This window comes from Diadema antillarum, unplaced genomic scaffold (genome assembly GCF_040938485.1).
Source record: "Diadema antillarum isolate AM-2024a unplaced genomic scaffold, OU_Dant_1.0 seq00000850_RagTag, whole genome shotgun sequence".
Taxonomy (NCBI): Eukaryota; Metazoa; Echinodermata; class Echinoidea; order Diadematoida; family Diadematidae; genus Diadema; species Diadema antillarum.
Window position 1 is genome coordinate 615,572 of NW_027271723.1, and position 27,663 is coordinate 643,234.

A 27,663-nucleotide genomic window follows, 5' to 3' on the forward strand; every position below is an offset into this window, starting at 1 on the left:
GACTGCCTTTTTCGTGGCATGAAATTTGTGCGAATTGCCACTGGCATTCAATGCATATAGTGTATAGCATTCAATGCATGTAATGTAGACAACATTCAATACATGAAGTGAAGACCAGAACTTTTGTGCACATTTCAGTTTCATGAATCTTGGCTCTTGTGAAATTACAACATTAGAATTCATGCGAAAATCACTGGTTTGACAGTTTTTTTCTCTTTTTTTGTTTTTTTTAAGGTATATTTGCGACATCCCATGTGATGCTATGTTTCCCCTTTGTTGTTTCTTTGCATTTTAATGAGAACTTGGAAATGAAATGAAATGAAATGAAATGAAAGGGTGATCCTGCTCTGATTTTTCAATGTGAATTGGATCTTTAGCTCGGTACATCCTGTAACAATTATTGCTGTCAACAGAGTCAGAAACAGAGTGACTTTGCCCGGCTTGAACAGGAGCTGGCCCAGCTAGAGGCCCAGCAGGCCCAGATTGCAGAGAATTCCAACAAGCAGCGGGCCCATCTACTGGAGACACTAGCCAAGGTCAGTCAGTATTCCGTGTATGATTGATTCCTGTCGGCCATCGTAGAGTGCTGAAGAGATCTCAGTTAAAATTGTGAGAGAAATCAAAGTTCAGTGCTAAATATTTAATTTTGATCGATCAAGGATTGAAATGTCAATAATGTCTATGTTGAGTTGATGCATTGAGATCCGGTTGTATCAACTGAGATGCTTTGTCATAATATATGTGTTAAGTTGATTTATCATGATGTATGAACAAAACTGATGAGAAAGGGATACAGCTACTAAGAGAAATGTCAACTGATAACAGAATACTGTTCCTGTAACATATCTCCTTTTTTTTTTCAAGCAGAAAAAGGAATCAATGTCCCAGGATGAGAGGAACTGTGCTATATATTTTGCTATATCTGTCACAAGTCTGATGTAATCTTATAATTAGGTTTAGCTTCATGCTTCAAGAAAATACACATCTTTGTAGGGCCCCTTTCGTACTCTGTAATGACTCTCAAATGAAGTTTGTTTCCATGGTAACCCATCATGTCATAATGGTTTCTGTTGCAGGAGCAAGAGGCAATGGACAACGACATCAAGAACATCCAGGAGAAGTCAGAGAGCCAGAGGAGGAGGATGGTGTCCTCATTACAGGAAGGTGAGTGCGAGATTGATTGATGTTTTCAAATTGAACCGTAAAGCCATCCTCTTCAATTTACATGGACAGTTGTCTATGCATATACAGTCAAACCTGTCTATAGCAACCACCGTCTATAGTGACCACCTGCCGTATGCGACCACTAAACACACTTTCCTCCAAGAGAAAAGCCATGTTAACTACCCTGTCTATAGCGGCCACCTGTCTACAACGGCCACTTTTTTGTCTCCCATGGGATGGCTGCTATAGACAGGTTTGACTGTATTTTGTTCGTTTGTTTGTTCTCCTGTTCTATTTCCTATGATACTATGTTGTAACACATCATATCCTATTCATTGTCTGTTTCCACAGCGCCATGAGTATTTTATTAGGCAAAATGAGCATTTTATAAAACTTCACTATTGTCATTATTATTATTATTATTATCAAGACTCTTGATGGAAGAGATTGGTGGGACCAGATGATCCTGGATGGAGAAAGTTGTTCAGTATTGCATGTTATTGAGTCAGTTGAACCAGTGCCATATTAGACAACCCACTGTCGACCTCTGTCAAACTGAATTTAGGAGCTTTGTGCTGCTCACTGATCCCCTTGTGTGTCGCAGCCATTAAACCAGACAAGACTTAGCTCCACTGCATGTTTTCTGAGTGGCTGGACAGTATATGATGCAGTCAGGCATAGCGGTTCATAGTGGACAATTGGCTTGTCCTCTTCTTCAGTAATGGGGCCTGGTTTCTTGATGCTGTACAGCATCTTTGCATTATGTTTGGTCAGTGATCCGTGTCATTGCAGGGTGGTCAGCTTGAATGGGCTTTTGTTGGTATTTGACAGTTTGCAGTGAAGAGGTAGATGGCAGATATTCAGATGGCTGGAATATCAGCGTCACTGTCTGTGAATTGGGTAGATGCTTTGTGCAGGCTGATTTATATGGCTTCTTAGATGCAGCAGAGCGTACCGTTGCTACTCCCTGGAAGGGGGGGGGGGGGGACCAACCTTATTCCAATATGGGTGGTGTTCTGATGCCTGTCTGCGCTCAAGTTGTTTTCATAGATTTTGCTCTTATTCAACAGAACCCCGGTTCAAAGCAGCTGTTTCACTGAGAAGCATGTCGCTGTAGCATGTGTATTATTTTGTTCAATCGATTAATCGATTAATCGATTAATCAATTAATCAATCAATCAATCAATCAATCAATCAATCAATCAATCAATCAATCAGTCAATCAGTCAGTCAGTCAATCAATCAATCAATCAATCAATCAATCAATCAATCAATCAATCAATCAATCAATCAATCAATCAATCAATCAGTCAATCAGTCAATCAATCAATCAATCAATCAATCAATCAATCAATCTATCTATCTTTCTATCTATCTATCTATCTATCTATCTATCTATCTATCTATCTATCTATCTATCTGTCTACGTATCAATAATCAGTCAGTCAATCAGTCAGTCAATGGTATTTAAATCAATCACATATCTAAGCAAGGAACCTAAATTCTTTCTTTTTACAGTTGAGTCCAGGTCAGCTGATCTCATGAAGCAGTTACTGGAGATGAACGAAAAGTGAGTTTCCTCTTGTCACTCGTTGACCTGGACGATGGTTCACAGGACTTGAGATATAGAGATTTGGGGGGGGGGGGAGGGGCGCATGCAAATAAGTTCAGTCTGGCATGAGTTTGTGTATCTGGTGATAAGTCTAATAGTGGGAGTCAATAAAAGAATATTAGTATCATGAAGTATGTTATTGAGAACTCCTCATCCGATCTCTGAGTTTCTTCTCTTTGTAAAAAAATGGCTATTTCTAGTCACTTGATATTAAGTGTTTAGAAGTTTGTTTGCAAATCATTATGACAGTTTTATTTCATTAGCCAATAGCCAATAGCAGCATACCAAAAAAAACTTGATAGCTTTGTTTACGGCATTAGCCATGATACATGAAACATGTCTGGAATGTCTTGAATCATAAGTAAGTGGTTTATCAAACAAAGACAGTAGTACCAGAAAACTCAGTTATTTATTTTGCAGACACTTTTAGCACTGTTTAATGTTAACATGAAAATGGGTATGTATAAATCAATTTCTTTCAAGTATTGTACAATTGGCCAGTTTTTGCTGTGAAATATGTGTGATTACAATGGATACTTGAATTTAGTTTTGTACAGAAAATTGCAGTGTGAAGTGACAGAGTGTACATGTAGCAGCATTTACAGCAGCTGAGTTTAATTCTCATTCTTGTCTTTCAGAGCCAAAAGGAAGGAACTCGTCCTCGATGAAATGGAGAGAAAGATGTAAGTAGCCCAGGAGTCACTTGAGATGGCTTGTATGGTTGGAGTCATCAAGTATGGTCACCAACAAAGCCATTGAATTCTATGAGCAAGCCAGTATGGAACTAACTGCTTGCATCCCCCTGAAAGACAAACCAATCAAAATGTGGTGCATTACCCATGGGCGTGAGAGCTGCTACCCTTGGACTTGAACCAGGGGCCTCATGATTGGTGAACTGATTATAAAATGGTTCTACTATTTTTCATTTACCTTTATGGGTAAATATCAGTCAACTACATGTAGAACTTTCTCAAAATTCAAGATGTCCGAAGAAATGTTCCAATCACACTTAGCACAAACTTGCAACTTGTTTACAGTAAATAAGTGATTGAACACACGCTTGTGACTAATTCAGTGCGCACTGCTAGAGAATGCAATCGTGATATCACTGAGCGTGATTACGTCAAGCCCCAGTCACACACTTACCTCTGAGGGTTCACTAATTCTGGTCATGAATACGCGGCCAGTGGTAAATACTTACACACGCTGGGCGTGTTAGGCAAAATAAAGGGCTGGTAACGTGATTGCTCTCAGCCAATCATTTGATTAGGATCCCTATCACCATTTCATATTTGTTTAATGGTAATCACTTGGCTATCTTTTTTTTTTCTTTTTTTTCATCTGCCCTGGCATTGAAATGCAGCAGTCTCAGAATATGTTGCACACAGGCTCTTTATACCGTGACATGGAACAAGATAACGAGAGAAAAGTTTAATTTTGTATGTTTTTTTTCTCCCACAATGCACTCAGGATGGAAGATGAGGAGATGTTCCGGGTGAAGTCTGAGGAGAGGGCGCTGGTAAGAGAGAAGGACGTGATGCACTCCATGGAACACATCCTGCGAGAGAGACACGCCCTCGACATGGAGAGGATGAAGTATGAGGCTTACAAGGAGGAGACGTTCAAGAAGGCCATGGAACTGTGAGTCCCAGCGTCATCCGCTTCTTATAATAGTAATAACAATATTAAAGTCTTCTTTATCCAGGGTAGCCTCTTTAGTGTTGCCACTGCTCGACCAGAGGGCCCTGCCAATATTATTTCCCTAGCATTGCCAGGTACCCATTTATACACCTGGGTCGAGAGGGGCATTGTGGGTAAAAACGTCTTGTCCAAGGACGTAAGCACCAGGCGGGAATCGAACTCGGGTCCTCCACTTGGGAGGTGGGAGTCTTATCCACTATGCCACAGTGCCCCATTCATACCTTCTCAATTTGTGGACTAATGTACAGATATGGACTGCTTTTTAGGGCTTTGTTGAGATCCTGAAAGGCAATAACACCAATAGTGCCCCAAATGAAAGCAGTCCATATCTGTTTTATATACCAAACACAATCAATGGCAATCGAGCTAGTCAATTCACTCATCAGGTGCTGCCATAGATGTTTGCATTGCAATCACATTGGACAAGGGTTCCCTCATGGCGTATGGTTATGTGATGATTGAATTGTGTCCGAATAGCAGTATTGAATTGCATGCAGAGCAAGCTGTAGGCAATTCACTCTCACGTGCAATGGATACCGCTCTGGCCAGATATATTTTAATCGATGTGATCGAATATAAAACATCATGTAGCAAAAGCAATCAGGGAAGCTCTAGGATCGTAGTACTTCCATTGAAGCTTTTTGGCTAATATTTTTCATTTTCATCGTTACCCAACTGAATTTGTGTTATTACAGCATTATTTCACACATTTCTTATGCATTTGTGTACATGTATAGCAAATATCGACAGTTCTGCTGGCATGTGAGAACTACCATTTCCATTAAAGGTTAAAAATTAGTCTAATATCTGCAGGAAAGGCCAAGATATTATGTGCTCGCATTACCCAAATATTTGTCTCTGAAATCGAAAGTTAAAAATGAAGGTTAAAAATGAAGGTCTCTGAAATATAAAGTTAAAAATGAAGGTTAATAATGAAGATTGAAAATGAGTCTAATATCTACAGGAAAGGCCAGGATATTATGTATACTCAAACCAAATGTCTGTCTCTGAAATGAGTAGTCTTCGATGTGAGCTTCACTTGGATCTACACACAGTAAAGATATTTTTTAGAAGAAAATGTTTGACTCTGCATCTATGCTTTCCTCCTGGCCCACAGGGATGTCTCTGAGATGGACAAACTTGGCACCCAGCTCCAGTCTATCCAGCACAACCGAGAGGAGATGTTCCTCAAGCTGATGCAGGAGGAAGAGTTCCAGCGGCAGGCCTTTGAGACCCTCCTCATCAACAAGGACACCCAGCACAAGAGGCTGACGGACACGGTGAGCAGACCCAGCTCGCTCTCGCTCTCTCTCTCTCGTTCTCCCTCTGTGTCTGTCTCTCTGTATATGTTTGTGTGTGTGTGTGTGTCTGCCTGTCTTTCTGTCTGTCTCTCTGTGTGTCTCCCTCTGTTTGTATTTGTGTCTGTCTGTCTCTCTCTGTATGTCTGTCTGTCTGTTTGTATCTCTGTATGTGTCTCTCCATATGTGTGTATCTCCATCTCTCTCACACTCTCTCATTGTCCTTGTATCTCTGTCAGTGTCTGTTTGTCTGTCTGTATCTTGTCTATCTGTTTGTCTGTCTGTCTATCTCTGTCTCTTTTTTCTGTCTCTCTATCCACCTGCCACTGTCTGGCTGTCTGTATCTCTCTCTCTCTCTGTCTGTCTGTACTTGTCTCTGCTTGTCTCAGTCTGTCTTTGTTTTCTCTCTCTGCTCTCAGCTTCCTTTATAGAGGATTGACACAAATATCACTGAAGCATTTTTCTTTTCTGTTTTTAGCGTAATCACTGTCGCTCTATTTTGTAGCAGCACAGGATGCTGTTGCTTTATGAGGCTCGTAAACCTATAGTAATCAGTGTTGCAGTCAGTGTAGTGTTGTCAGGTTGTCTGTCAGTTTTATTGATGCCACAATGCACACAAACACACACACACATACACACACACACACACACACACACACAGGCGTAAACCATCCCCCACCTCAAAGGTATTCTAGAAATGTTTAATGATAGTGTATGTGGCTAAACACAGACACGACGCGTGCGCGCGTGCGCACACACACACACAAACACGCACTGAGAGGCAGATCCTCCCTCTAACCTTGTAGGTATTCTGCACATGTTTTAGGAGGCAAAGGGGCTCAGGATTTGGGGTGAGGGTGTTGGGGAGTATGCTAACAGAGGATTGTTGTAGCTTTTTGTAACATGCACACATATAGAAAAACCCATGTCATCTCATCCTACCCCACCCATACACCCAGGGTATCTTACTCATGTGTCAGATTATATAGAGTCTCATTTTAACGCGTACCTATCAGCCATTCTTGCAGAGGGCTAGTTTTACGTCAGGTGTGTACAAGTATGCACACAGGTACTTCCAAGCCAAGCTATTTGAAATATGGTGTTTATCTGCACATGCAAATGTCGGAGGTCATTGTCAGCTGAATTAAAGGGATGATATAGTTTTGGTTGGGACGGGGATTCAGGTTTTACCTTTTTGCGAGATATTAGAAACCACTCGTATGAAATATTAAAGAGCATACAATTCTAAGAGGAGTTAATTATTTCATGAAAATTGGTTTTGAAATGGCTGAGATATCCCCAAACAAAGAGGTTCTGTAATAGAAGATGGGACCCACCTTTTATTAGAATCATTTTGTCTTACTTTGTTTTTGGCAGCAGAACTTGTGAGTTGTTTGACAATTTGAATCTTACTCAAATACTGCACATGACTAGAGAGCCTGCCTAGCTTTTCACTGAATTCACCGATAAATATTTTATTGGCTATCAGAAAACAATGTCAAATAAATAAGATTTATTTTTTTTACTGGCATATTGGCTAATCAATGCATGTCGTTCTCGTGTGGTTGTGATTGGACAGATCTACCTGATCCAGCAGCAACTGGCCGAGGTGACTCTGGCGGAGATCGAGAAGAGGAACATGAAGGCGGACGCTGCCACCGTGGCCCTGGAGCAGAAGAGGGCCGACCTGGCCGCCCTGCTCAAACAACTCATGATGCAGCGGGAGGATCGAGAGGAGGCACTCAAACAGAGGATGGTGAGTCCGTTTGCCAGGATGGCTGTCTTTCTTGCCCTGAACCCTTTCCCTGACCCTAACCGTAATCCTAATCCTGAACATAATCCTAGCCCTAACCCAAACTCTAGCCCTAATCTTTACCCTAACCTTATCCATGGCTCGACACTAACTTTTTTGTTTGGTGGCCCGATGGGGCCACCAAAATCCTAAATTTCAAATTTTTGGTGGCCCGAGAGAAAAATTGGTGTCCCGAAAAAAAAAAACAATAAAAAACATTAAAAGTCCTTTTTTTTTTTAATGCGTCAAATATTTAAGTTTTATGATAGTAAGAATTAGAAGTTGGACATATCTACTCTTAAATAAACTTCAACAAACTTGCACACTCACTCTCAGGCACTCATTCAGTCCTTATCATCCATCCTTTAAACAAATTTAACTGCTAATTTCCGGCGCAAAAAGTTACGAATTTATTGACATACTTTTCAAAAAATTTTGGTGGCCCGAGGCGGGCCACCAAATGTGCTCTTTTTTCAAATTTGGTGGCCCGACTTTCATTTTTGGTGGCCCCGGGCCACCGGGCCACCGTTAGTGTCGAGCCCTGCCTTATCACTAATCAGTATTTAGCTGAAGGGTAATTGCCCTGATACAGTCTTTCCTACATAATGTTCCTGGTAATATTCCTTTTGTATCATCTTTGCATAGTCATCTGTATCCAACAGTCTGGGGTAATTGTTGGTGTCATAAATGACAATGATGTGGCTCATTTCATAATGTGTCTGCCTTGCAATTAAATGGCTCAGGTTTGAGTCTTATGTTTTGTGTAATCTTGCCATCCCCTCTAAGAGACAAAAAACTCTGTCCCTTGGATAGGATATTGAATGGAGGACCCATGTTTGAAGGAGTCACAAATCACGCTGTCAAATGATCGTTCATTCCTTGCAAAGAGTAGGATGCTAGCCAAGTGAAGCGGTCCACCCACATGCCGGCACCAGAAACAGGCAAATGATGCGTATCCCTCATATCCTCACAGATGACTAGCAATAGTCTGGAAATAGTATCAGCTAGTCACGTTGTGCCACACGAAGAAGAAGATTGCTGTTATCGTCAACATATTGACTGTCATTGTACTTGTCATCAGTTTGACCGGTAATGGTTGTTATCGATACCCATCTATTGTCGCCGCCATCATCAAAGCCATCGTCATGGTTACCATCATCACCACACTTCCGTCATCGTTCTCACCACTACCACCACTGTAATCATTATCACAATCATGAAGAGAGTCCGAAGCACACTTTCTGACTTTTGATGCTATTTCTTCTCACTTTGCCTCAGCTAGATCTTGAGTTGAATATGATGATAGAGTAACCTTTGCTGTCGAAGATGTCGCTGATACTTATGAGGGAAGTTCGATGTTCTCTGTTGATTATAGAAACAGAAAGTTTAAGTTTAATAAAAAAAAGTTCCATCACTATGTTGTTTTGCTTTAACCTGAGATGTTATTATCACAATGTGATGTGTTTTATGCTTTAAGCACCAGAAGTGAATCATATGAAATTGAATATTAGGTTAGCAGAGCTGCCAAGTCTCCCTGATTCTGCAGGAGTCTCCCTGAAAATGTCAAAATCTGTTCGTGTCTAGATAAGAGAATATAAAAATCTCCCTGATTTGGAAATTATTTTCGCCCATTGAAATGCATGTGACCCACAGATATCTCCCTGATTGCTGTGTGGAATCTCCCTGATTTGGATGTGGGAATGTTGGCAGACCTGTGTTAGTACATAGATACCGTCTCACTAGTTGTAAGTGATAAAATGTAACTCTTTTTCAAAAAATTTTATCCCGTGTTTATAGCTCGAGATGGAAGAAAGAAGACTGCAGACGGAACAGGACTACTGGCTGGTCCAGTATCAACGGCTCCTGGACCGCAAACCACAATCTCTCATCGACCAGGTCAGCCTCTCTTTTTGATATCCTCCATAGATTCTATGCCAGCACCAAGACTGTCCACCAGTTTCAAAGTGTAAAGTTTCCATGCACGTCCCATCATCAAAATATGTCCTAAAAACTGATGAGATAGTGATTTTTAATTTCTTGTGGAAAGGAGAACAATGCTAGAGACAGAATGAAATAAGATTATTTGGGAGAACCCCAGACATTCGACACAAATTAGAAGAAGCATAAGTCTTGTTGTTCCATGGAGTGCAGGTTTACCCTTGTGAGTGTGTCAAGCAGTAGGAAGTTATCGCATGTTATCAATTTTGACCTGCTGATACATGTTTGTATTGCGAAGCTACGTTATCAGTTTGAGCACATTTGAGCGAGTTTGCTTTAAAAAAAGAAAGTTTCATTTGCTGCTCCTCTCCTGAAATGTATGTGACCAATGATAGTCCTCCTGACACTAAGAAGACATAAAAGCACCCCTCCCTCTCAGAAGACTGAACCAACTCACACACACACAAAACAAATACGTAATGGTAAAACCTACCTGACCCCACCTGCACGCTACTAGAATATGATACACAGTTCTCCATGGTCGTACTTGTGTGCGTGTGTGTCTTGTAGTACTTTGATTATTAGCTTCTATTCCTGATATAAGAAAATATGCTTGACTACGACTGTGACATCTTGCCGCCTTCATCCGACTTCCAGGAGCATCAACTAGAGTTTGCCGTGGTGGACATCCTCCAAGAGGCTGGGGCTGATGACCAAATCCCCAAGTTTGCCAGGCATCGCGTCTCCATAGAAACCATGATGCAGATGGGCATGGAGGATCTGAGAGAGGTGAGCGCCTCACGCTGGGGAAACTTTTAACCCCTTGAAGACTAATCCTGAATATATTGGGGCAGGTGTCTGTGGGAAATGTGAAATAGAGCAAAATCAGCACATAAAATGGGTTAATAACTTGACTCCTGTTAATTGTGCCTGTAAGTCAAAGAGAAAAAAAAAATGCACTGTTTGAAATATGATATAAGATCATTCCTAGTTGATATGAACACATGAATTGTATCCTTTGAGTTGCAATAATGATACCATGTGTTTTTTGTGTTTTTTTGTGTTTTTTTTTGGGGGGGGGGGGGGAGTGGCTTTCTATGAGCATCCTCATAAGAAGCTTTGCTTTGAGGCATGTTGCTCTTATAGTTTCTCATAATATTTTCCATATTTTTGTGCAATATTTCAAAATCAGTGTGCAAAAGGCTTTGTATTAATCTTGAAGCAAGGTATGTGTCCTACATCAGTATAATTTGTACTGTGCAGTGGAACCGTGTTATGGAGAAGTCGGATATGTCAAGGTCATTTTGCAGGCCCCATTCCCTTTATTATACCCCCGCCAAACGAAGTTTGAAGGGGGTATATAGGAATCAGCGGGCGGTCGGGCGGTCAGGCGGTCGGTCGGGCGGTCGGTCGGGCGGTCGGTCAGGCGGTCGGTCGGGCGGTCGGGCGGTCGGGCGGTCGGGCGGTCGGTCCGTTGCAAATCTTGCGTCGCGAACTACTTCCTCAGTTTTCAACCGATTCCCATAAAACTTGGCACAGATGTGTGCCTTGGGTTGTAGATGTGCAAGACGTCTTTTTTGACAGTACCCAAAAGTACGTTGCCATGGTAACGGCATATTATGGGCAAAAATGGGTACAAATCTTGCGTCGCGAACTCCTCCCACAGTTTTTGATCAATTTTTATGAAATTAGGTACAGATGTTCATCTGAATATGTTAATGTGCAAGACACATATTTCCGCAGTGGCAAAAAGTGCGTTGCCATGGTAACGGCATGTAATTGGTAAAATATAGGGCAAAATGCTTCATGGCAAAACTGCTTCATCAGTGTTCTTCCAATTCTCATGGAATTCATATTGAATGTTTGTCTTAGGATATAGGTCAGCATGACACATTTCTTGACAGTGACAAAAAGTATGTTGCCATGGTAACAGCTCACATATTATGAGCCAAAATGATGGAAAATTTTGTGTTGCAAACTACTTCCTCAGTTTTTGCCCAATTTCCATGAAACTTGGTACAGATGTGTGCCTTTGGTTGTAGATGTGCAAGACGCATTTTTTGACAGTACCCGAAAGTACGTTGCCATGGTAACGGCATATTAATGGCAGAAGATCAAGGAAAGATCTTGCGGATTTAACTACTTCCTCAGTTTTTTGACCAAAGCTTATGAAATGTGGCACACACCTTGATCTTGGTGGGAAGATGTGGAAGACATATTTTTCGGACGTGTCGGAAGCTGCGTTGCCATGGTAACAGCATATAAATGGCAGAAGATCAAGGAAAGATCTTGCGGATTGAACTACTTCCTCTGTATTCGACTGAAGCTCATGAAATGTGGCACACACATTGGTCTTGGTGGGAAGATGTGCAAGACATATTTTTTGGATGTGTCGGAAGCTGCGTTGCCATGGTAACGGCATATTAATGGCGGAAGATCAAGGAAAGATCTTGTGGATTGAACTACTTCCTCAGTTTTTGACAAAAGCTTATGAAATGTGGCACACACAATAGTCTTGGTGGGAAGATGTGCAAGACATATTTTTCGGACGTGTCGGAAGCTGCGTTGCCATGGTAACGGCATTTAAATGGCAGAAGATCAAGGAAAGATCATTCCTTGGGTAAGACTGTCGTCACGGGGTGGGGGTATTAATCACCTTAATTGATATTTCTGTTATTGATCTGTTTTTCATCCCTGATATGAAAAGATACCCGATATAACCCGGAATTTCCAGTGGTCCCAAGCAGCTTGTTACAATGAGTTTTCCATGTATTTAGAAAGTAATGGTACTCCAAGGATTGTGATGCAATAATGGTGTTGTGGAGTCTACTGAAAGGAAGTGGAAAAGACATGGAAATAAACTGTTGTAATTTGTTACAGATTGGTGTTCTGGAGGTCGGTCTCCGGAAGTCCATTCTCCAGGCCGTGGAGAGATACCGCGACGTCCAGACCCGGGCCATGGAGAAAGCTGCCCTCCTGGAGGGACGCAGCCCCGCTGCCACGCCCTCGGCCCCTCCGGAAGACGGCGACAAGAAGATGGAGAAGTTCTGGAAGGAGCAGGAGGAGGAGGAAGCGGCCGGAGCTGCTGCCGCAGCGGTGGCCAGACCACCCGAGGCTGTCCAGGCCCCAGAAGGCTACAAGCCTGACGTTACAATGCACCTGAACACCGAGTGTGTGATTTGCATGGAAACAGATGTGAGTTTTTTTTTGTCATCGTCATCAATTTTCAGTATAAGTATTTCTTGTTTTTATCACTCTTAATGATGTTATATATCCTCCAATATGTTGTACGTCCTCCAAAGGATTGCCATTTGTAATTCAGCTTACCTCTCTAACATTATCGAATAGACATACCCAATCTAGGAGCATTTCTGAAAAAATAGCTACCTATCCTAACATCATCAAATAGACACACCCAATGTAGGAGCATTTCTGAAAAAAAAAACCAGCTTTTAATTTGACAGCCTGTTTTACATGAAGACACCTCTCCCCAAATGTCTTAGAAATCCTATGGACATGTATTCTAAGTAAGGAACCTTCAAGTGTCTACTGTCAAAGCCTATACCCATGAAAGTGAAAAAGGAAATTTAAAAACCTTTTCTTAACCATTTGTGTGCTTTGGGTGCCAATTGGTACCGAAAACCCCATCATATTATACACACTGTCCAATGTCCGTGGCAGAGAAAGGGTGTAAGACAGTATGATGTGACCAATCCTCAACATGCTCTCTTCCCAGTCAAACATGCTGTTCCTGAACTGTGGCCACGTCTGCTGCTGTACCAAGTGCTCCCAGCCCCTCTTCAAGTGCCCTCTGTGCCGGGGAGACATCGCATCCAAGATCATCATCGGCAACTCCTGGGCTGGCTGACGGCACCCCTGGCTAAAGCCGTGACTGGTTGCTGGCACCATCAGCAGCTCCACCACTGTGGAAAAGCACCGTCAGCATATCTATTTCTGATGGCATCATCAGCAACATTACTCCATGGCTGGCTGGTGGCACCATTGATACTGCCATGGTTTGCTGGTGGCACCATTAGTGACATTCATTGCTGGCTAGTGGTACCATCAGACACTCCATCGCTGACTGATGGCACCATCAGGAACATTAATCCATGGCTGGATGGTAGCACCATTGGTAACACCATGACTTGCTTGTGGCACCATTAGCAACATTCATTGCTGGCTAGTGGTACCATCAGACACTCCATCGCTGACTGATGGCACCATCAGGAACATTAATCCATGGCTGGATGGTAGCACCATTGGTAACACCATGACTTGCTTGTGGCACCATTAGCAACACTCATTGCTGGCTAGTGGTACCATAAGCCACTCAATCGCTGACTGATGGCCCCATCAGGAACATTAATCCATGGCTGGATGGTAGCACCATTAGTAACACCATGGTTTGCTGGTGGCACCATTAGCAACACTCATTGCTGGCTAGTGGTACCATTTGTCACTCTATTAATGACTGATGACACCATCAGCAACTGCATGGCTGTCTGACGGCACCATTGGGCTCTCAGTAGGTTGCTGCTGACAACATGGTGTAGGCCAGTGGTTGTTTGTTTGTTTGCTTACTTGCTTTTTTATCATTTTATGTCATTCATGCAGTACAATATCAGAATTTCTGTCATTACACCCTGTTAATGTCATGGTTGTAGCAGGGTTTATGCTTCAAAGTCAGTCACTGTGGCATCATCGGTGTCATATAAATGGCAGTGAACAGGACATCATTTTGCTCCAATTAGATTACTGATCGTGAAGCAAGTGTATGCTGCTTGTGAACATTATTTTTTGTCGATCTTCAAAACTCATTTCTCAGGACACTTTGTGCTCTTGTGTTCTGCTTCTGTTATGAGATTGAGACAAGAATTGAGAACAAAAACATTGCTTTAAATAGTAGATGTGGCATTTTCTAAATTATTCTTACAACAGGGAAACCCATGCAAAAGTATTCTCTGTCATTTACAGCATTGGAGATGAATGACAGTCCTTGATAGTATGATTGAACAGTATCAAATGAATCATATTCATCCTAAAGTCCAGTGTAATTTTTTAAAACCTCTTGGGAAAAATGTACATTTTTGAAATATTTCTGACACATTGATTTGAAGCAAACATTTTGGAAGTGTGCAATTAATGTTTTGACAAAAAAAGTGATTTTAATAGAGAATTTGAAGTAAATTTCAAATATCTTTTCTACAAAAACATAGATGTGAATAACCTGGTTTATTCCATCGTTCAAATTATACAGTTTATATTTTTTGAAGCTTGCATGGTCATATTCAACATTTTCCTATGGTTTTGCTCGTCCACAAACCGTCACATATGTATTCAGCCATTTCGATCAAAGATAAGCCAGAATGGCTTGAAATAAGCATCCATTACCAAAAGTCCTTATTGGGCATTGAAGACTTCCCTCAAAGCACTTTGTTTGTGTGGTGCAATGACCATTACTTGTGTCTTGATGAAGTTGTTTGAATGTTTTTTAAATGGAACATGTGAACTTGTTACCTTTCAAGAGTGCTTTGACTGCAGAGTTGGTGAAATACAGTATACTGCTAAGGGTCTTATTGATTTCATTTTTACGAGTACAGTTGATATGAACATAATGTAGACCTAAGGCCTTCACATAAATCCCATAGTCTCGTGCCAGCAGATTTACTGAATGCATCAAATTTGAAGCCAAACTACACAAATGTATTTTGTTTTTGTGTGTAGAATGTGACGAAAGTAGAGTACTGGCCTATGATATGGTATTCCAGTACAGAGCAGGTAATGGTATGTTCCTTGTATGGGAGACATAGATTGTTGTAGATACAAATGTGCATTATTCAGAGACTTTTACAATTGTATTTGGATAGATAGGTATCTAATGTCATGGCCATCTCTCTTGTGATAAGCAAAGTGAGATGGCCACTGTTCGTTTCATTCATTATATTCACCTAAAATATTACGTGCATTAATTCTGTGATTGTGATTGCACCCAGTTACACGGATTGGTGATAATTCTTATTTTGTAAACCTCAAAACTTTGTGCCTTTTTATATACCACAACTGTCGTTGTCGTTATGCTGTTATGCTCCCTAACACGAAGTGGACATATACATGTGGGAGTATAGGGCAAAAAGCGAGAGAGAGAGAGATATCAGAGAAGGGTTTTAACATCTGCAGCTTTGCAGTTGTGGTATATATTTAATTGATTTGGATTTCTCACTTCAAATTTTGTAATCATACGTTCGAGCTTCTGTTTGATGTATTTTCCATCAAAATTAATGAATGAGCTGCAGTTACTATTCTGATGACAGATGTATGAGTAGTGTGAAATTCAGTAGCTTTTATGGATTTCTATCAAGAAACATGTTTTCTTGTGGTTTTTTTTTTTCTTCCATAAAATCAGAGTTCTGGTCCTTCATTTATCATTGTCCTTATTGAAACAGGTAGTTATTAGCTGGTCTGTGATTTTAAAAAGATAATGTGTAATGATGTACAGAAGTTGGTGGAATGAGTTTTTCATTGTTGCCTCATATTATGCAACTTCAGTATCTTCTTCTATCAGTGCTCTTGTATGTATATATTTGTGTTTCTTACTCTCAAGTTTTCAAACTTTTGTAATGATGAAAACAAAAGTTGTGTACAGTGAAGTTAGATGCAGACATGAGAGTACTCTTATATCTCATGAATACATTAGAAGTCTCAAAACTGAGTTAACAGTATCATCTAGTGTACTACTTTCCTGTTTGATATAAATCATATACAATGTGTGTCAGTGGTTGTGCCTATAAACTCGGTAGGACCACTTTGCAGCAGATATATTGCATTATGATGACTGTCTGTCTGTCTGTCTGTCTTTCCATCCCTCCATACGTATCATCCTGTCTGTTTGTCTGTCTGTCTCTCTCTCTCTTTCTCGTACTCATGACAGCTCATTCCATGGATGCCAGTCACACATTTCTTAACACCTTTATTTTTTTTTAAAATAAATATCCCACCTCACACATAAGAGTTTGAGAACACAGAGGGCAAAATATATACTGTAAAAGTGGAAATTTTTGCGGTGTTGAAATTTTCGCGCAACCAGAAACCAGCGCGAAAGTAAAAGCATGCAAATATATGTGCTTGCCGTATGTTCCTGTACTTGGTGTCTTGATTCCGCGGAATTAAAAACACGCGAAACTCTTTCCACCCGGCCAAGCACGAAAAATTAATCAAGCGAAAATATCTACTTATACAGTAGCACCTGCCTTCTATTTATCCATATTACTTTTTTTTTTAATTTCTGAAGAAATGGAGCTGAAATTACAGAATAATGTGATCATGTCAAATGAACTTTATTCTTTGGTTTTTACTTTCCTTTTTCTTTTCTTTTATCCTTTGTCTCATGCTGCATGGAGTAGATAAAAGATAATTTGTCTTTCAAGTAGGACTGTTTTTAATCGTTAATGTAATTTTGATTATTATACACCTAGTTGATGATTGCAGGTGTATTTCATGTCTCTTGTTTTCTTTTTTTTAAGGGATAAAGAAATGTGGTAGGCTGTGAATAGTCATTCTAAGTGTAAGTGCATTTTGTTACTGGAACAAATTGTTGGATTTTTTTCTGTCTTGTCGACAGGTTTATATGAATATGTATCTTGTGAATGTGCAAATCCTTTAGAAGGTTCTTTCTCCAAGAATTAGCAATGAGTTGTTTTGTTGTTGTTTGTTTGTGTATTTATTTGTTTGTTTGGTTGTTTGATTGTTTGTTTGTTTGTATGTGGGGGGTATTTTAGGGGGGTGGGGGAGGATGGGGTCATGGTTAGAGAGAGAGGAAGATTGTATTTTGGCTAGTAGACTGATGGAAGGTGAAGCTATAGAACAGAGGAAGCATAATGTTGATTGTTTGCCACATATTTTACTGCTAACCCATCACCTACCAAAGATGATATGTGCAGGTGATTTATCTTGCTGGTCATACCCAGTTCCCATAAGCAGGAGGTTAAACTTTCTAAATGCCAAACAAGTCTGTGAAAGTGTAGATTTATCATATGAGGAGAAGGTGTGTGACCAGGTTTACGTACATAGAGCAAGTGAACAGCATTACAGTATTTGTAAATAATTCTGATATATAAAAACCATGTAATTCTCATTTTTATTCCTTCTCAAGCACTTTCCAGTTATTGTAAATTAAAAGAGTGAATGCATTGTATAGAATTATCAAGTTTAAATATTTATATGACTTTAATCATTGAGGATGACACTTTTTTTTTCAACTTTCCCTTTAAGATGTTGCAGTTTGAGGCAAAGTTAGGCCAGCCTATTTGGGATTTGAACCAGAGTAAATTCAAAAAAAAAAAGGTAGAAAAAGGTCATTTCATATATCTTTGTGTGAGAGAAAGGTGTGATGGAAAAGGAGATTTCATTCCATACTCTGTGTAACTGTTTATACATGATATATGGTACTGTTCAAAACAAAAAATACATAAATGTAGGTTATTATGTATGATACACATATATTGAAAAATATATCTATATAGTGATTATGAATGATATGCTGTGTACCTTTATTGAACACATTACCTATCATTTTGCCAGGTATGTAAGAAGTGTGTACTGTTACCAAGTGTGTACTGTGATGTATTTATCTGTGATGTTTATTCAAGTGAAGCAACAGTGTATGTAGAGATTTGTTGTAGAAAAACAAACTTAACTTTTCCTGTGTTGACATATTATTTATAAATACGCATGCTGCTGCAAAGACTAATTCCTGTCCAGCATCACTTAGCATCAATCTACAAGGAAGCACTCTTAATACCAAAAGAAGTTCGGTTGCGTCGGGTCAGGAAAGTATGGCGCCTGGTTGCCGTGATTCTCAGTTATTTTCATTAAATGGTATTCAGGTTCCAGTACATTGCATATTACATTGAATCATTTCAAGAAGATTTGCTTCTTTTTAGTGTACAGTACGTGTGTGTGATATTATCCCAAATGTTCAGTTGTGTATTTTCGGGCAATTTGGACAGGGTGGACTGTTGGTTAATTGTCAGATATTGACCTGTGTTAATGCTCTACCTGGCAATGTTACTTAACCTATTGAAGACTAGTCCCGAGTATATCCGGGCAGGTGTCTATGGGAAACATATGTTTTAGCAAAATCAGCTTGTCCTCATTGGGTTAAAAGAGAAAGGTAGTTGCCTCATAAATGAAGTAAAGACATGTGGAGGCATCAGATTTTTGGAAATTTCAAGTGAAATGTGAAAACTAAGTGCTGAGAAAGCTGTTGCACTGTGATAAGCAGTATTAACATCATCATATGTGGTATATCGAGAATGGCAGCTGAGAATTAATGTCCTGGTCAGCGTGCTGTGATGTCATGCTTGCTCAGCTTATAAATTGTCATGCAACTTTGTGTTTGGTGAAATATTGCTGTCTTTATTAATCTGCCCAATCTCATTTATCATAAAAAAAATAGGTTTATTTCTTTCTCTCATTTTTTTTAAAGTTCTGTATGGCAGAAGAAATTTGTTCCTCTTGATGAGTCAGCAGAATTGAAAAAAAAATGTATCATTGTTCATTCTGAGTGGGCATGCAGGCATACAGGATATGTATCATTGCTGGGGCGACAAGATCTCATGTCTACAAAATATCAAATGTTTAGGAGAGCAAAAAAAAGATAAAAAATAACAACAACATGGCAGCCAAAGCACTATATCGAACGGGATAGCCTTACCTCTGGCATGCCGTAGTGGCTCCATTTTTTGGGTAAGACAGCTAGGATTTGGACACATTTGATTGTCACACCACTAATCCAAAAAAGTCATTTTCACCAAAATTTGAGATATAATGTCTTGTCATCCAAAGCGATGACTTGGACGGATCTTCTCAGGCTCCGGAGAAATCTTCTGCTAGATTTGGATGATATTTGTAACAAAACCAACAAGATTTCTCCTCCCTGTAGATATGTTTGACTCTATAGGCAATCTTGTTCGTCCATGTGCATTATATTATTATATAATCGGCAATTTTCCAAAATGTGCGTTTGTGTGTCCAGTGGTTTGTGTGTCCAGTGGTTTGTCTCCTTGTGTCTGTTTGTCTGTCTGTGTCTGTGTGTGTATATTACCACCAGCAAGCATAACCAGTGATGGTAAGACAAAGGACAGATGCATCATCAGTGACGTATATTAATATCTACATGGTGATGTACGGCATTAGTGAAGTGTATGATGGCTACTGTCTTGTCCAGTTAGGACTTTTTATGCCTCCGCCACGAAGTGGTGCCGGAGGCATTATGTTTTCGGGTTGTCCGTCCGTCCGTCCGTCCTTCCGTCCGTCCGTCCGTCCGTCCGTCCTTCCGTCCGTCCTTCCGTCCGTCCGTAATGAATTTTGTGGACAAGGTAACTATCAAAAGCTGTTGAGGTATCCTGATGAAACTTGGCATGTATGTGTATTAGGGGGTGAAGTTGTGCCTATCAACTTTTGGGTGCATGTGCTCAAGGTCAAAGGTCAAAAGGTCAAGGTCAAATACATAAAATTTCACTATTTCCACCATATCTATGCAATGCCAGAAGATATTTTCTTGAAACTTAGTGTATACATGTATTACCCAATTTAGATTCTCTGGTGAAAGTTTGGGTCATGAGGTCAAAGGTCAAAGGTCAAAAGGTCGAGTAAAAGTATTAAAACTTTTTTTTTTCTCTGTAAATTGGAAAATTGTTCAAGGTATCTTCATGGAACATAGTATATATACATGTACTGACTGGCAGTGATTATCTAGAGAATGTAGGGTTCATGGGGTCAAAGGTCAGGGGTCAAAGGTCAAGTGCAACACTTCAAAATTTTACTATTTCCCTCATGTTCATGCAATGCCAGCAGGATTAGTATTTTTTTTTTTACACTTGGTGTATGCATGTGTAACCTAATAGAAATTCTCTGGAGAGTTTTTTTTTCTTTTTTTATTGCCTCAAAGGTCAAAAGGTCAAAGATCAAGTGAAAGTGCTGAACTAACTTTTTCCTCCATATCTCGGAAGTGGCTCAATTTATCGTGAAACCTACTGCATATCTATGCATGTTCTTCCTGAAAGTGATTATCTTATGAATTTTAGGGTCTAAGGCCAGATGAACATGGTAACAATTTACTATTCAGTACAGAAATTGCACTTTTTCTCCATACCGGTACCATGAAAATTACTCAATGCATAAATGTATGAATGGGTCAAAGTCAAGTTAAAGTCCTTAAATCCCCAAATACATGCTCTCCTATTCATCCAATTAAACCAAGTTCAAGGAAGGTGAACATTTAACACATTTCTGACAAACTTGTCATTTCAATATTTTGCCAGTTTTGTGAAAATGTAATCACACATTGTCCACATGGACTATCTAGACCTATTAGGAGAATCATGCATTATGGCGGAGGCATACCAGTCGCCATAGCGACATTTCTAGTTTTATTTTTGCATCAAATCTCATCCTGTATTGATTCACCAGAAAAATCTTTTTCTGTCATTAACTGACACATTATGGAGTTGATGTTATTACTATGTTTTGAATTAATGAGTGTATAGTGAAATGAGGCAGACATATTAACTTTAGGCAGCAATATTTATTTGTTTTTTACTCCACATATGACTTCAGTTTGTATGTCATCAGTTTTTAAGCAGTCTATGCAATGGTTTGTTGTTAATGCCCTTTTGCCACTCGCCCTCATTTATCTTGTGCTTCTATTAGCAAGACAGTGTTCACCAAGTAAAAGTTTTCAACCTGCATCATGCATGACATTTTTTATTAGATAAAACGTCTTTTACACATGCATCACTTTGAAAGATTACACCACAAAATGTCTGCAACATTTTGTTTAGCTTTCATGTTTTGTGAATTAATTTTGTGTATAAGTGTTTTCATACTATGTACACATCATCATTCACTTCAAGGTACATGTATTTGATACTATAATGACCGTGTTCTGTATACTGTATTTATCCATGAAACACATTGTCATGATTAATGTATATGATATCAATTTATTGTGAATTTGCAATTAAATAAAATTCTTTATCAAAACATCATGAAAGAGAATTGTAGTTGCCGTGAAAATTGATTGCCTGTATTGAAGAAAGCTGACAGGACATAATGTTTATGTGTGATGGTGAAAATCATGTGGTTATATTTCTCTCCACTTACCACCTGTTTCAAGAAGCTGACATTTATTTATTTATTTATTTAGGTATTTATTTAGGTATTTATTTATGTATGTATTTATTAATTTATTTATTTATTTAATTATTCATATATTCGTGTATTTATTTATTTATTTATTTATTTGTTTGTTTCAATATTCTTTGAGCAGGGTAGCCTTTTCAGTTGGTTAACTATTCTACCAAAGTGGCCCTGCTCACATTATGAACAGATAAAACTGTCATGAACATCAGAACAAAATACAAACAATGAAATAACCTACACTACAAATCAACCTCAAATACAGTACAAAAATACAAACAAACTCAAACATCATTACTATTACATCTTGGTAGGGCAATCAGGAAAATATTGCCACTTTACCTCCCCCCCCCCCTTACATTAGTTTTTATTTAACGGACTTCATTTATTCAATCATAGCGATAAAGAAACAAATGTGAAAAAAAAATGTAAGTGTATCACTGATCTCGTACTTCTCCGGACAAAATGATTTTCACGGTGTAGTTGTGATCATATGTTTGTCATTAAATTTCTCAGCAGTGTCATAGGTGACTTTAGTCACATTCATCTTGTAACTTAATCATGAATAGGTGTGGTATATCGACTACACAGTAAAGTTTAGTTTGCTTCCTTATTTCAGGTAGGAATTTATTTCTGCATTTTCAGAAAATAATGATTGATATTTTACATTTTACAACATAGAATTCATTAACAGCAGAAGGAGACAAATGTAATAAAGTGCGGAAATGACAAAACGATAACCCCGAACAAAAATATATGAATATACTTTTGGGTTAAACTTGCGTTATGAGCCAACATAGATATGTGTAATATTATAGCTCAAGAGTAAATGCAGGCGCCGTCTCCGTGCTATGTAAGTAATAGGTGCAGTAATGCGGTAACAATTTTTATCAGGCAGGGTGTTGCAGTGTTGCTAAGATTTTCAACCAAATCATCCTAAAAAAAAAAGACTGTCATGATTTTGTTTTAGTGAACCTACTGGAAAGTTGTGAGGCGATAATTGGCTCTCTCATTAATTCTTTATACTTTTGTGTGGATGCGACGAAGTTTACCGAAAAAAAATGTGAATTTAAGTATTACATAACTTTTTCTTTCCAGTTCGGACGCAAAGTAAACTTGCATCATTTTGTTTTGTGTGACATTATTCTCCATCCTGTAGAGTCAACTTGAACAACACGGGAGTTTTCGGTGACCCTTTAAAGAAAAGAGCAGACTTTGTTGTTCTGCGTTTGGTTTTCTTCTCTATCGATGGAAGGGAGAGGGGTTGATTTCCCAGTGACTTGATATACTGCAAGTCGAGTTATTATGTAAGCAGATTTCCGTGTGGATTCCAATCATGCATTCCCACTCTATCTGTGAATCCTTCCACCACCACACACACGCGAAAGTACACGCGAACATGAGCATACACGTGCATGCGTACACACACACACACACGCACGCACACACACACACACACACACACACACACACACACACACACACACAGGCGCACACACACAACACACACGCACACACACACAAACACACACACGACACTTTCCTGACCCATACACTTTGATAAGAAAATCACATTAAAAAACACAATAACTTTGCCCTATAAGTATGTAAAAGCACTGAAAGGAAGGCAAGACTCTGCCAGAAAGTTTAGTTGTTAACTTTACAGTGTTTAATTAATGAATAACAAATAGAGACAGACCTATGAACATTTTGGCAATTGATATTACAGGCCAATTCGTGGCTTGTGAAGTTACAAAATAAATACTTGGAGGAAACTTTACCACTGAAAACTCGAAGATCCTCTTTGCATGCTCCTCGTTAAAAAAAAAAACACACACACACACAAAACAAAACAAAATAAAACAAATGAAAAAACAAAAACTCTTGATATGCAGAAATATCAGGAATTCAAAATGGTATATCATTGATAAGAGTTGGTAAGTTGTAAAGGCTGAAATTAGAAAAAAAAAGTTGTATATCATAAGGAAAAAACAGATGCGAAGGACAAAAAGCAGTATCACCAATGGCCTTATCCTCTTCCACGGCTATCTACATCACCGTCAGGTCCCCAGACATCCCTTGGACCCCGGTGACTGGGCTAACTTCCGGTAGAAGAATGAGTTCACCTATACACAGCCAGTGCTGTTGATGATAATAATGAAGTCATGAGATTTATGGGAAGAGGTAAAATCTAGTCTCCACCACACAGCAAACTTCGAGGCCTGAAGAATAATGCAAAATTGTCTGGAAACAGGTCTCTTGAAATTAATCATGTGTGATGTTTATTTCAACCTCCTTCGGGAAAACGACTTAAGGATCAGAACAAAAGAGTATGTGGGAGAATAGAGCGGTTCAACGTGTGTGAAAACTATGATAGTTTTCTTAACTGAGGCAAAGTTAAAACGCTATTAACGACCAGTGTTGTTTGGCGTACTTCCGTTAAGAGCGGAGGTAGGGGTCGTTCCAACACTCGAAGTATAAAACAAATCATGGCAAAAAACAAAAAACAAAAAACGTTTTCAAGGCGCAAGAGATAGACAAAAACTTGCCTTCGGACACACACTATATCGTTTAGTATATTCATCTTCGTTGTATTTCACCCACCACGACACTACAATGAAGGTGATTGAGGAAGAATTCGTTTTGACATTGTTTGGTCTCGCCTTGTTGATTTCTGGGCATATTTCTGGAGGTGCTGCTGCAACAATTGTAAGTATACTAATTATCACTGTACATAATATTCCCCTTTTCAGTCCTGAGGTGTTAATAACATGAAGATTTGAAGAGAAGGTTATATATTCTTTACCATATTACCGCCAAGTTCCTTACATAATTATTTTCAACGTTTTCTCTCATATACAACTTAAAATTGTTCAATCAAGAACCTCTTCGCTTATCCAAACTCTATGGAAGAGCAGCGTGGAACATGGACTATCAAATCCGGAGAAATGCTAAGCATTCCATCGTATTACTGTCATATAGAGCCTACTCATAATTTTGCACAAATTGCGAAGATATTCCACTCCTCTGTATATCTCCTTGTTCAATGTATAGGCTATGTCCTGTCCGTTCCATATATTAATAAAGGAAAGATATGGACTGAGATTTGCCTTGGATTTGTTCTCTTCTATCTTATCGTTCAGTTGTTGTTGTCATTGTCGTTGTTGTTGTTGTTGTTGTTTTTGTAGTTTTTGTTTATTTGTTTATTTGTTTGTGTTGTTTTGGTTTGTTTTGGTTCGTTTGTTCGGTTTGTTTGTTGTTGTTGTTTTTTTTTTTTTTTTTGGGGGGGGGGGGGGGAGGGGGACAGATTCTTGGTCTGAAGGATGTTTGGGAATAATGATGTAGATTACCGAAATCCAACTTGATTACATTTTCTGGCGTCAACCAGAAATGAGTGACTCATAATATCCGCTATTAGTCCTGAGAAAAATATAAACAAAACCGCAGTAAAAGAGAGTAATAATTGGTCTTAATGATGCTAAAAGTCGTGTATCCAGGATCTGATGACCTTATCCTCTTGCATAACAGCAGCTGCGTAGGAATTAAAAGATAAATTTCAATCATTTTCATTTAATGTATATATAGCGTTGTTTGTATAGAAAAAAAAATCATACGATCTTAATCACTTTCTTACCAGCCTGCTTTTTTTTTGGTAATGTCTATGAATTTTGTACCTTAATATTTTCTCTCTTTATTCTTTTTTTTTTTGAGAGAGAGAGATGCAGTTCAAGTGATGTAAACAACAAACAAAACTTTGAAGTGTACAATGCCCAGTTTTCCCCATTTCAAAAGCTGTGCTATTTTGAAAAAAAAAATAAAGGAAACCGACCTCCAATCGAATGAAACGATTTTATATCTATACGTATATAGATGATAACATATATAGCATTTAATATCTTTCCTATAAGAGGTTAGGTATCATCTGAAATCTAAAAAAAGGAATGCACAAATAAAACGGAACTTATTCTGAACTGAAAATTATTTCATGGTTGTATTTCCTCAGCCCTGGCGAAATGACTTTGGCAACCAGACTGTGATGCCACCACCCGCAGAAGTTATCAACCAATCTACTACGTGTGTTGATACTCACGACGCTACTGCCACCCAAACTGTTACCATGGTTGCAAATATTACAGTAGATTGTGTTAATGATACTCACAAGGATACAACCGCCACTCGAAATTTTACCAAGTTTGCAATTAAAGAGGATAATCAACAGAGCGATTCATATCCACCAAGTCCACCGATAACTGAGACCTTTGACCCCAAGTGTTGCCATAGCAGCGATGATGGTATGGTCACTTTCCGTCGTCTGCTTGATGCTGTTCTCAAGTTAAACATCGGAAAACGTCCCGTCCGATTCGAACTCGACAGTTCAGCATCGCCTTCGACAGTTACTACCGACGAATGGCGGGAGACAGCTCACGGGCACACGACTGGGTCGGTGATGACGACGTCGACAACGAATGACAGCGCCTCGGAACCCTCGACATCTAATCCGTCATCGAATTCGCCCCTGCTCTGGCACAAAGAGTCTGCGCTAAATTTCACTTACATGCGATCTTTGATTAAACTATTTCACCGACGGCTCACTACTGTAGAGGCGGTTACTGCCGCGGCAGACACCGTGAACGGTACCACGCTATAGCGCCTGCAACGTGACCGGAAGTGCAACAATATTATGGGATTCCCATGATCCTGCGCGGCGGTGCACCTTCTCATCTGCTTCTATTACCGCATAATTTTTTTAATACAAATTTGTAATACGTATTGTGCCCCTTGATAAAAAAAAAGACAAGAAGAAAAAGAAGCTTATTAACCAAAAACTGCCGAAAGGTGGCATAGTCATCGAAGTAGCAGAGTTAAAGTATAGCTGAAGCTTCAAGCCGTTTGTCAGCAAAGGTTTGAAGGTGTTTTTTGTGTGTGTGTAATTATGTACTGTAGATTTTTCGTTTTGTTTTGTATGGTTGGTATCAATATTCCGAGTGATGTATGCCCAAGCTTGGTATGCCTATCACTCCAAGCGGGCTAGTATTTGGTAGGATAACCCAACCCCTCTTCTTCTCATACTTTGAGTTGGTTAAATCGCCATGTTGGATGCACGTTCTTCTGGATGACTTTCCCGGTTTTAGCGTCAGATAGTGTAAACAAGTTATGTAGCATCCCTATTTGTCGCATAAAGAGTGATTGGTATTATAAAAATCATTGGAAAATCGTTGACAGTTTTAAAAGTTCCATAGCAGTTTTTGGTGTGGTGGCAGACACCGGTAGAAGATGTTTATGCCTATTGATATATATTCAAGGTGTTTGATGAGTTGCAGTTAAGTTAAACATAAGTGGTATAAGCTCGCTCGGGGACCGAGCTTAGTGGGTCGGGGGTCGTGTAGCGAAATCGGTCAATTCCGCCATTATGGTACAGTAAGCCAAGGATCGATTTTTTTTCTTTTTTTTTTAATGATATGAAAATATGATAGACAGTACGTTGTAATAGTTATGTCCAAAATAGCAATTTTGGTCAGTTTACTGAACATTGTGTAAGATAGGGACATTGTGATGGCAAATAAAGTCTAAATTCAAATAGAATTTACGTACACGGCAATTATGTTGACTCTCCATTGTAGGATTTGGGCTGGAATTATTCCATATATTTGTACTTTGATAACCAACATTGTAATATGTATAACTGTACACCAACAATTGAAAATAGCGTAATATAATTTGATAACATTCTCATATGTTATGATCGGAATAACCATTCTTAGTCTCGTGGTGGGACCGACGAACAAGTATTGTGTATTCCTTAAGAATAATGAGGATCGAATGCTGAGCCAACGTTCCCACCTATCGCAAAGAGCCAGCTTGAGCGAACTGGCCATTTTCCAAATATCGGGCTTACAAACACTGCCAGTTACTGACCAAAGAGTATAAAAGCGACTACCGTAAATCTCCCTGGATCT

The 27,663-nt window shown here is 39.3% G+C and overlaps 1 protein-coding gene across 1 annotated transcript in view; it reads left to right on the plus strand.

Moving 5' to 3' along the window:
• Positions 1–13,373, plus strand: part of LOC139740374 (E3 ubiquitin-protein ligase LRSAM1-like) — a 34,894-nt gene extending 21,521 nt beyond the window's left edge. The window contains exons 10-20 of the mRNA XM_071650966.1: positions 414–536; positions 1,077–1,164; positions 2,683–2,734; positions 3,415–3,459; positions 4,247–4,417; positions 5,595–5,757; positions 7,355–7,531; positions 9,365–9,463; positions 10,163–10,294; positions 12,386–12,700; positions 13,242–13,373. Coding sequence (XP_071507067.1) covers positions 414–536; positions 1,077–1,164; positions 2,683–2,734; positions 3,415–3,459; positions 4,247–4,417; positions 5,595–5,757; positions 7,355–7,531; positions 9,365–9,463; positions 10,163–10,294; positions 12,386–12,700; positions 13,242–13,373 — 1,497 coding nt within the window. The remainder of the gene's footprint in view (positions 1–413; positions 537–1,076; positions 1,165–2,682; positions 2,735–3,414; positions 3,460–4,246; positions 4,418–5,594; positions 5,758–7,354; positions 7,532–9,364; positions 9,464–10,162; positions 10,295–12,385; positions 12,701–13,241) is intronic.
• The last annotated feature ends 14,290 nt before the right edge of the window (positions 13,374–27,663 follow it).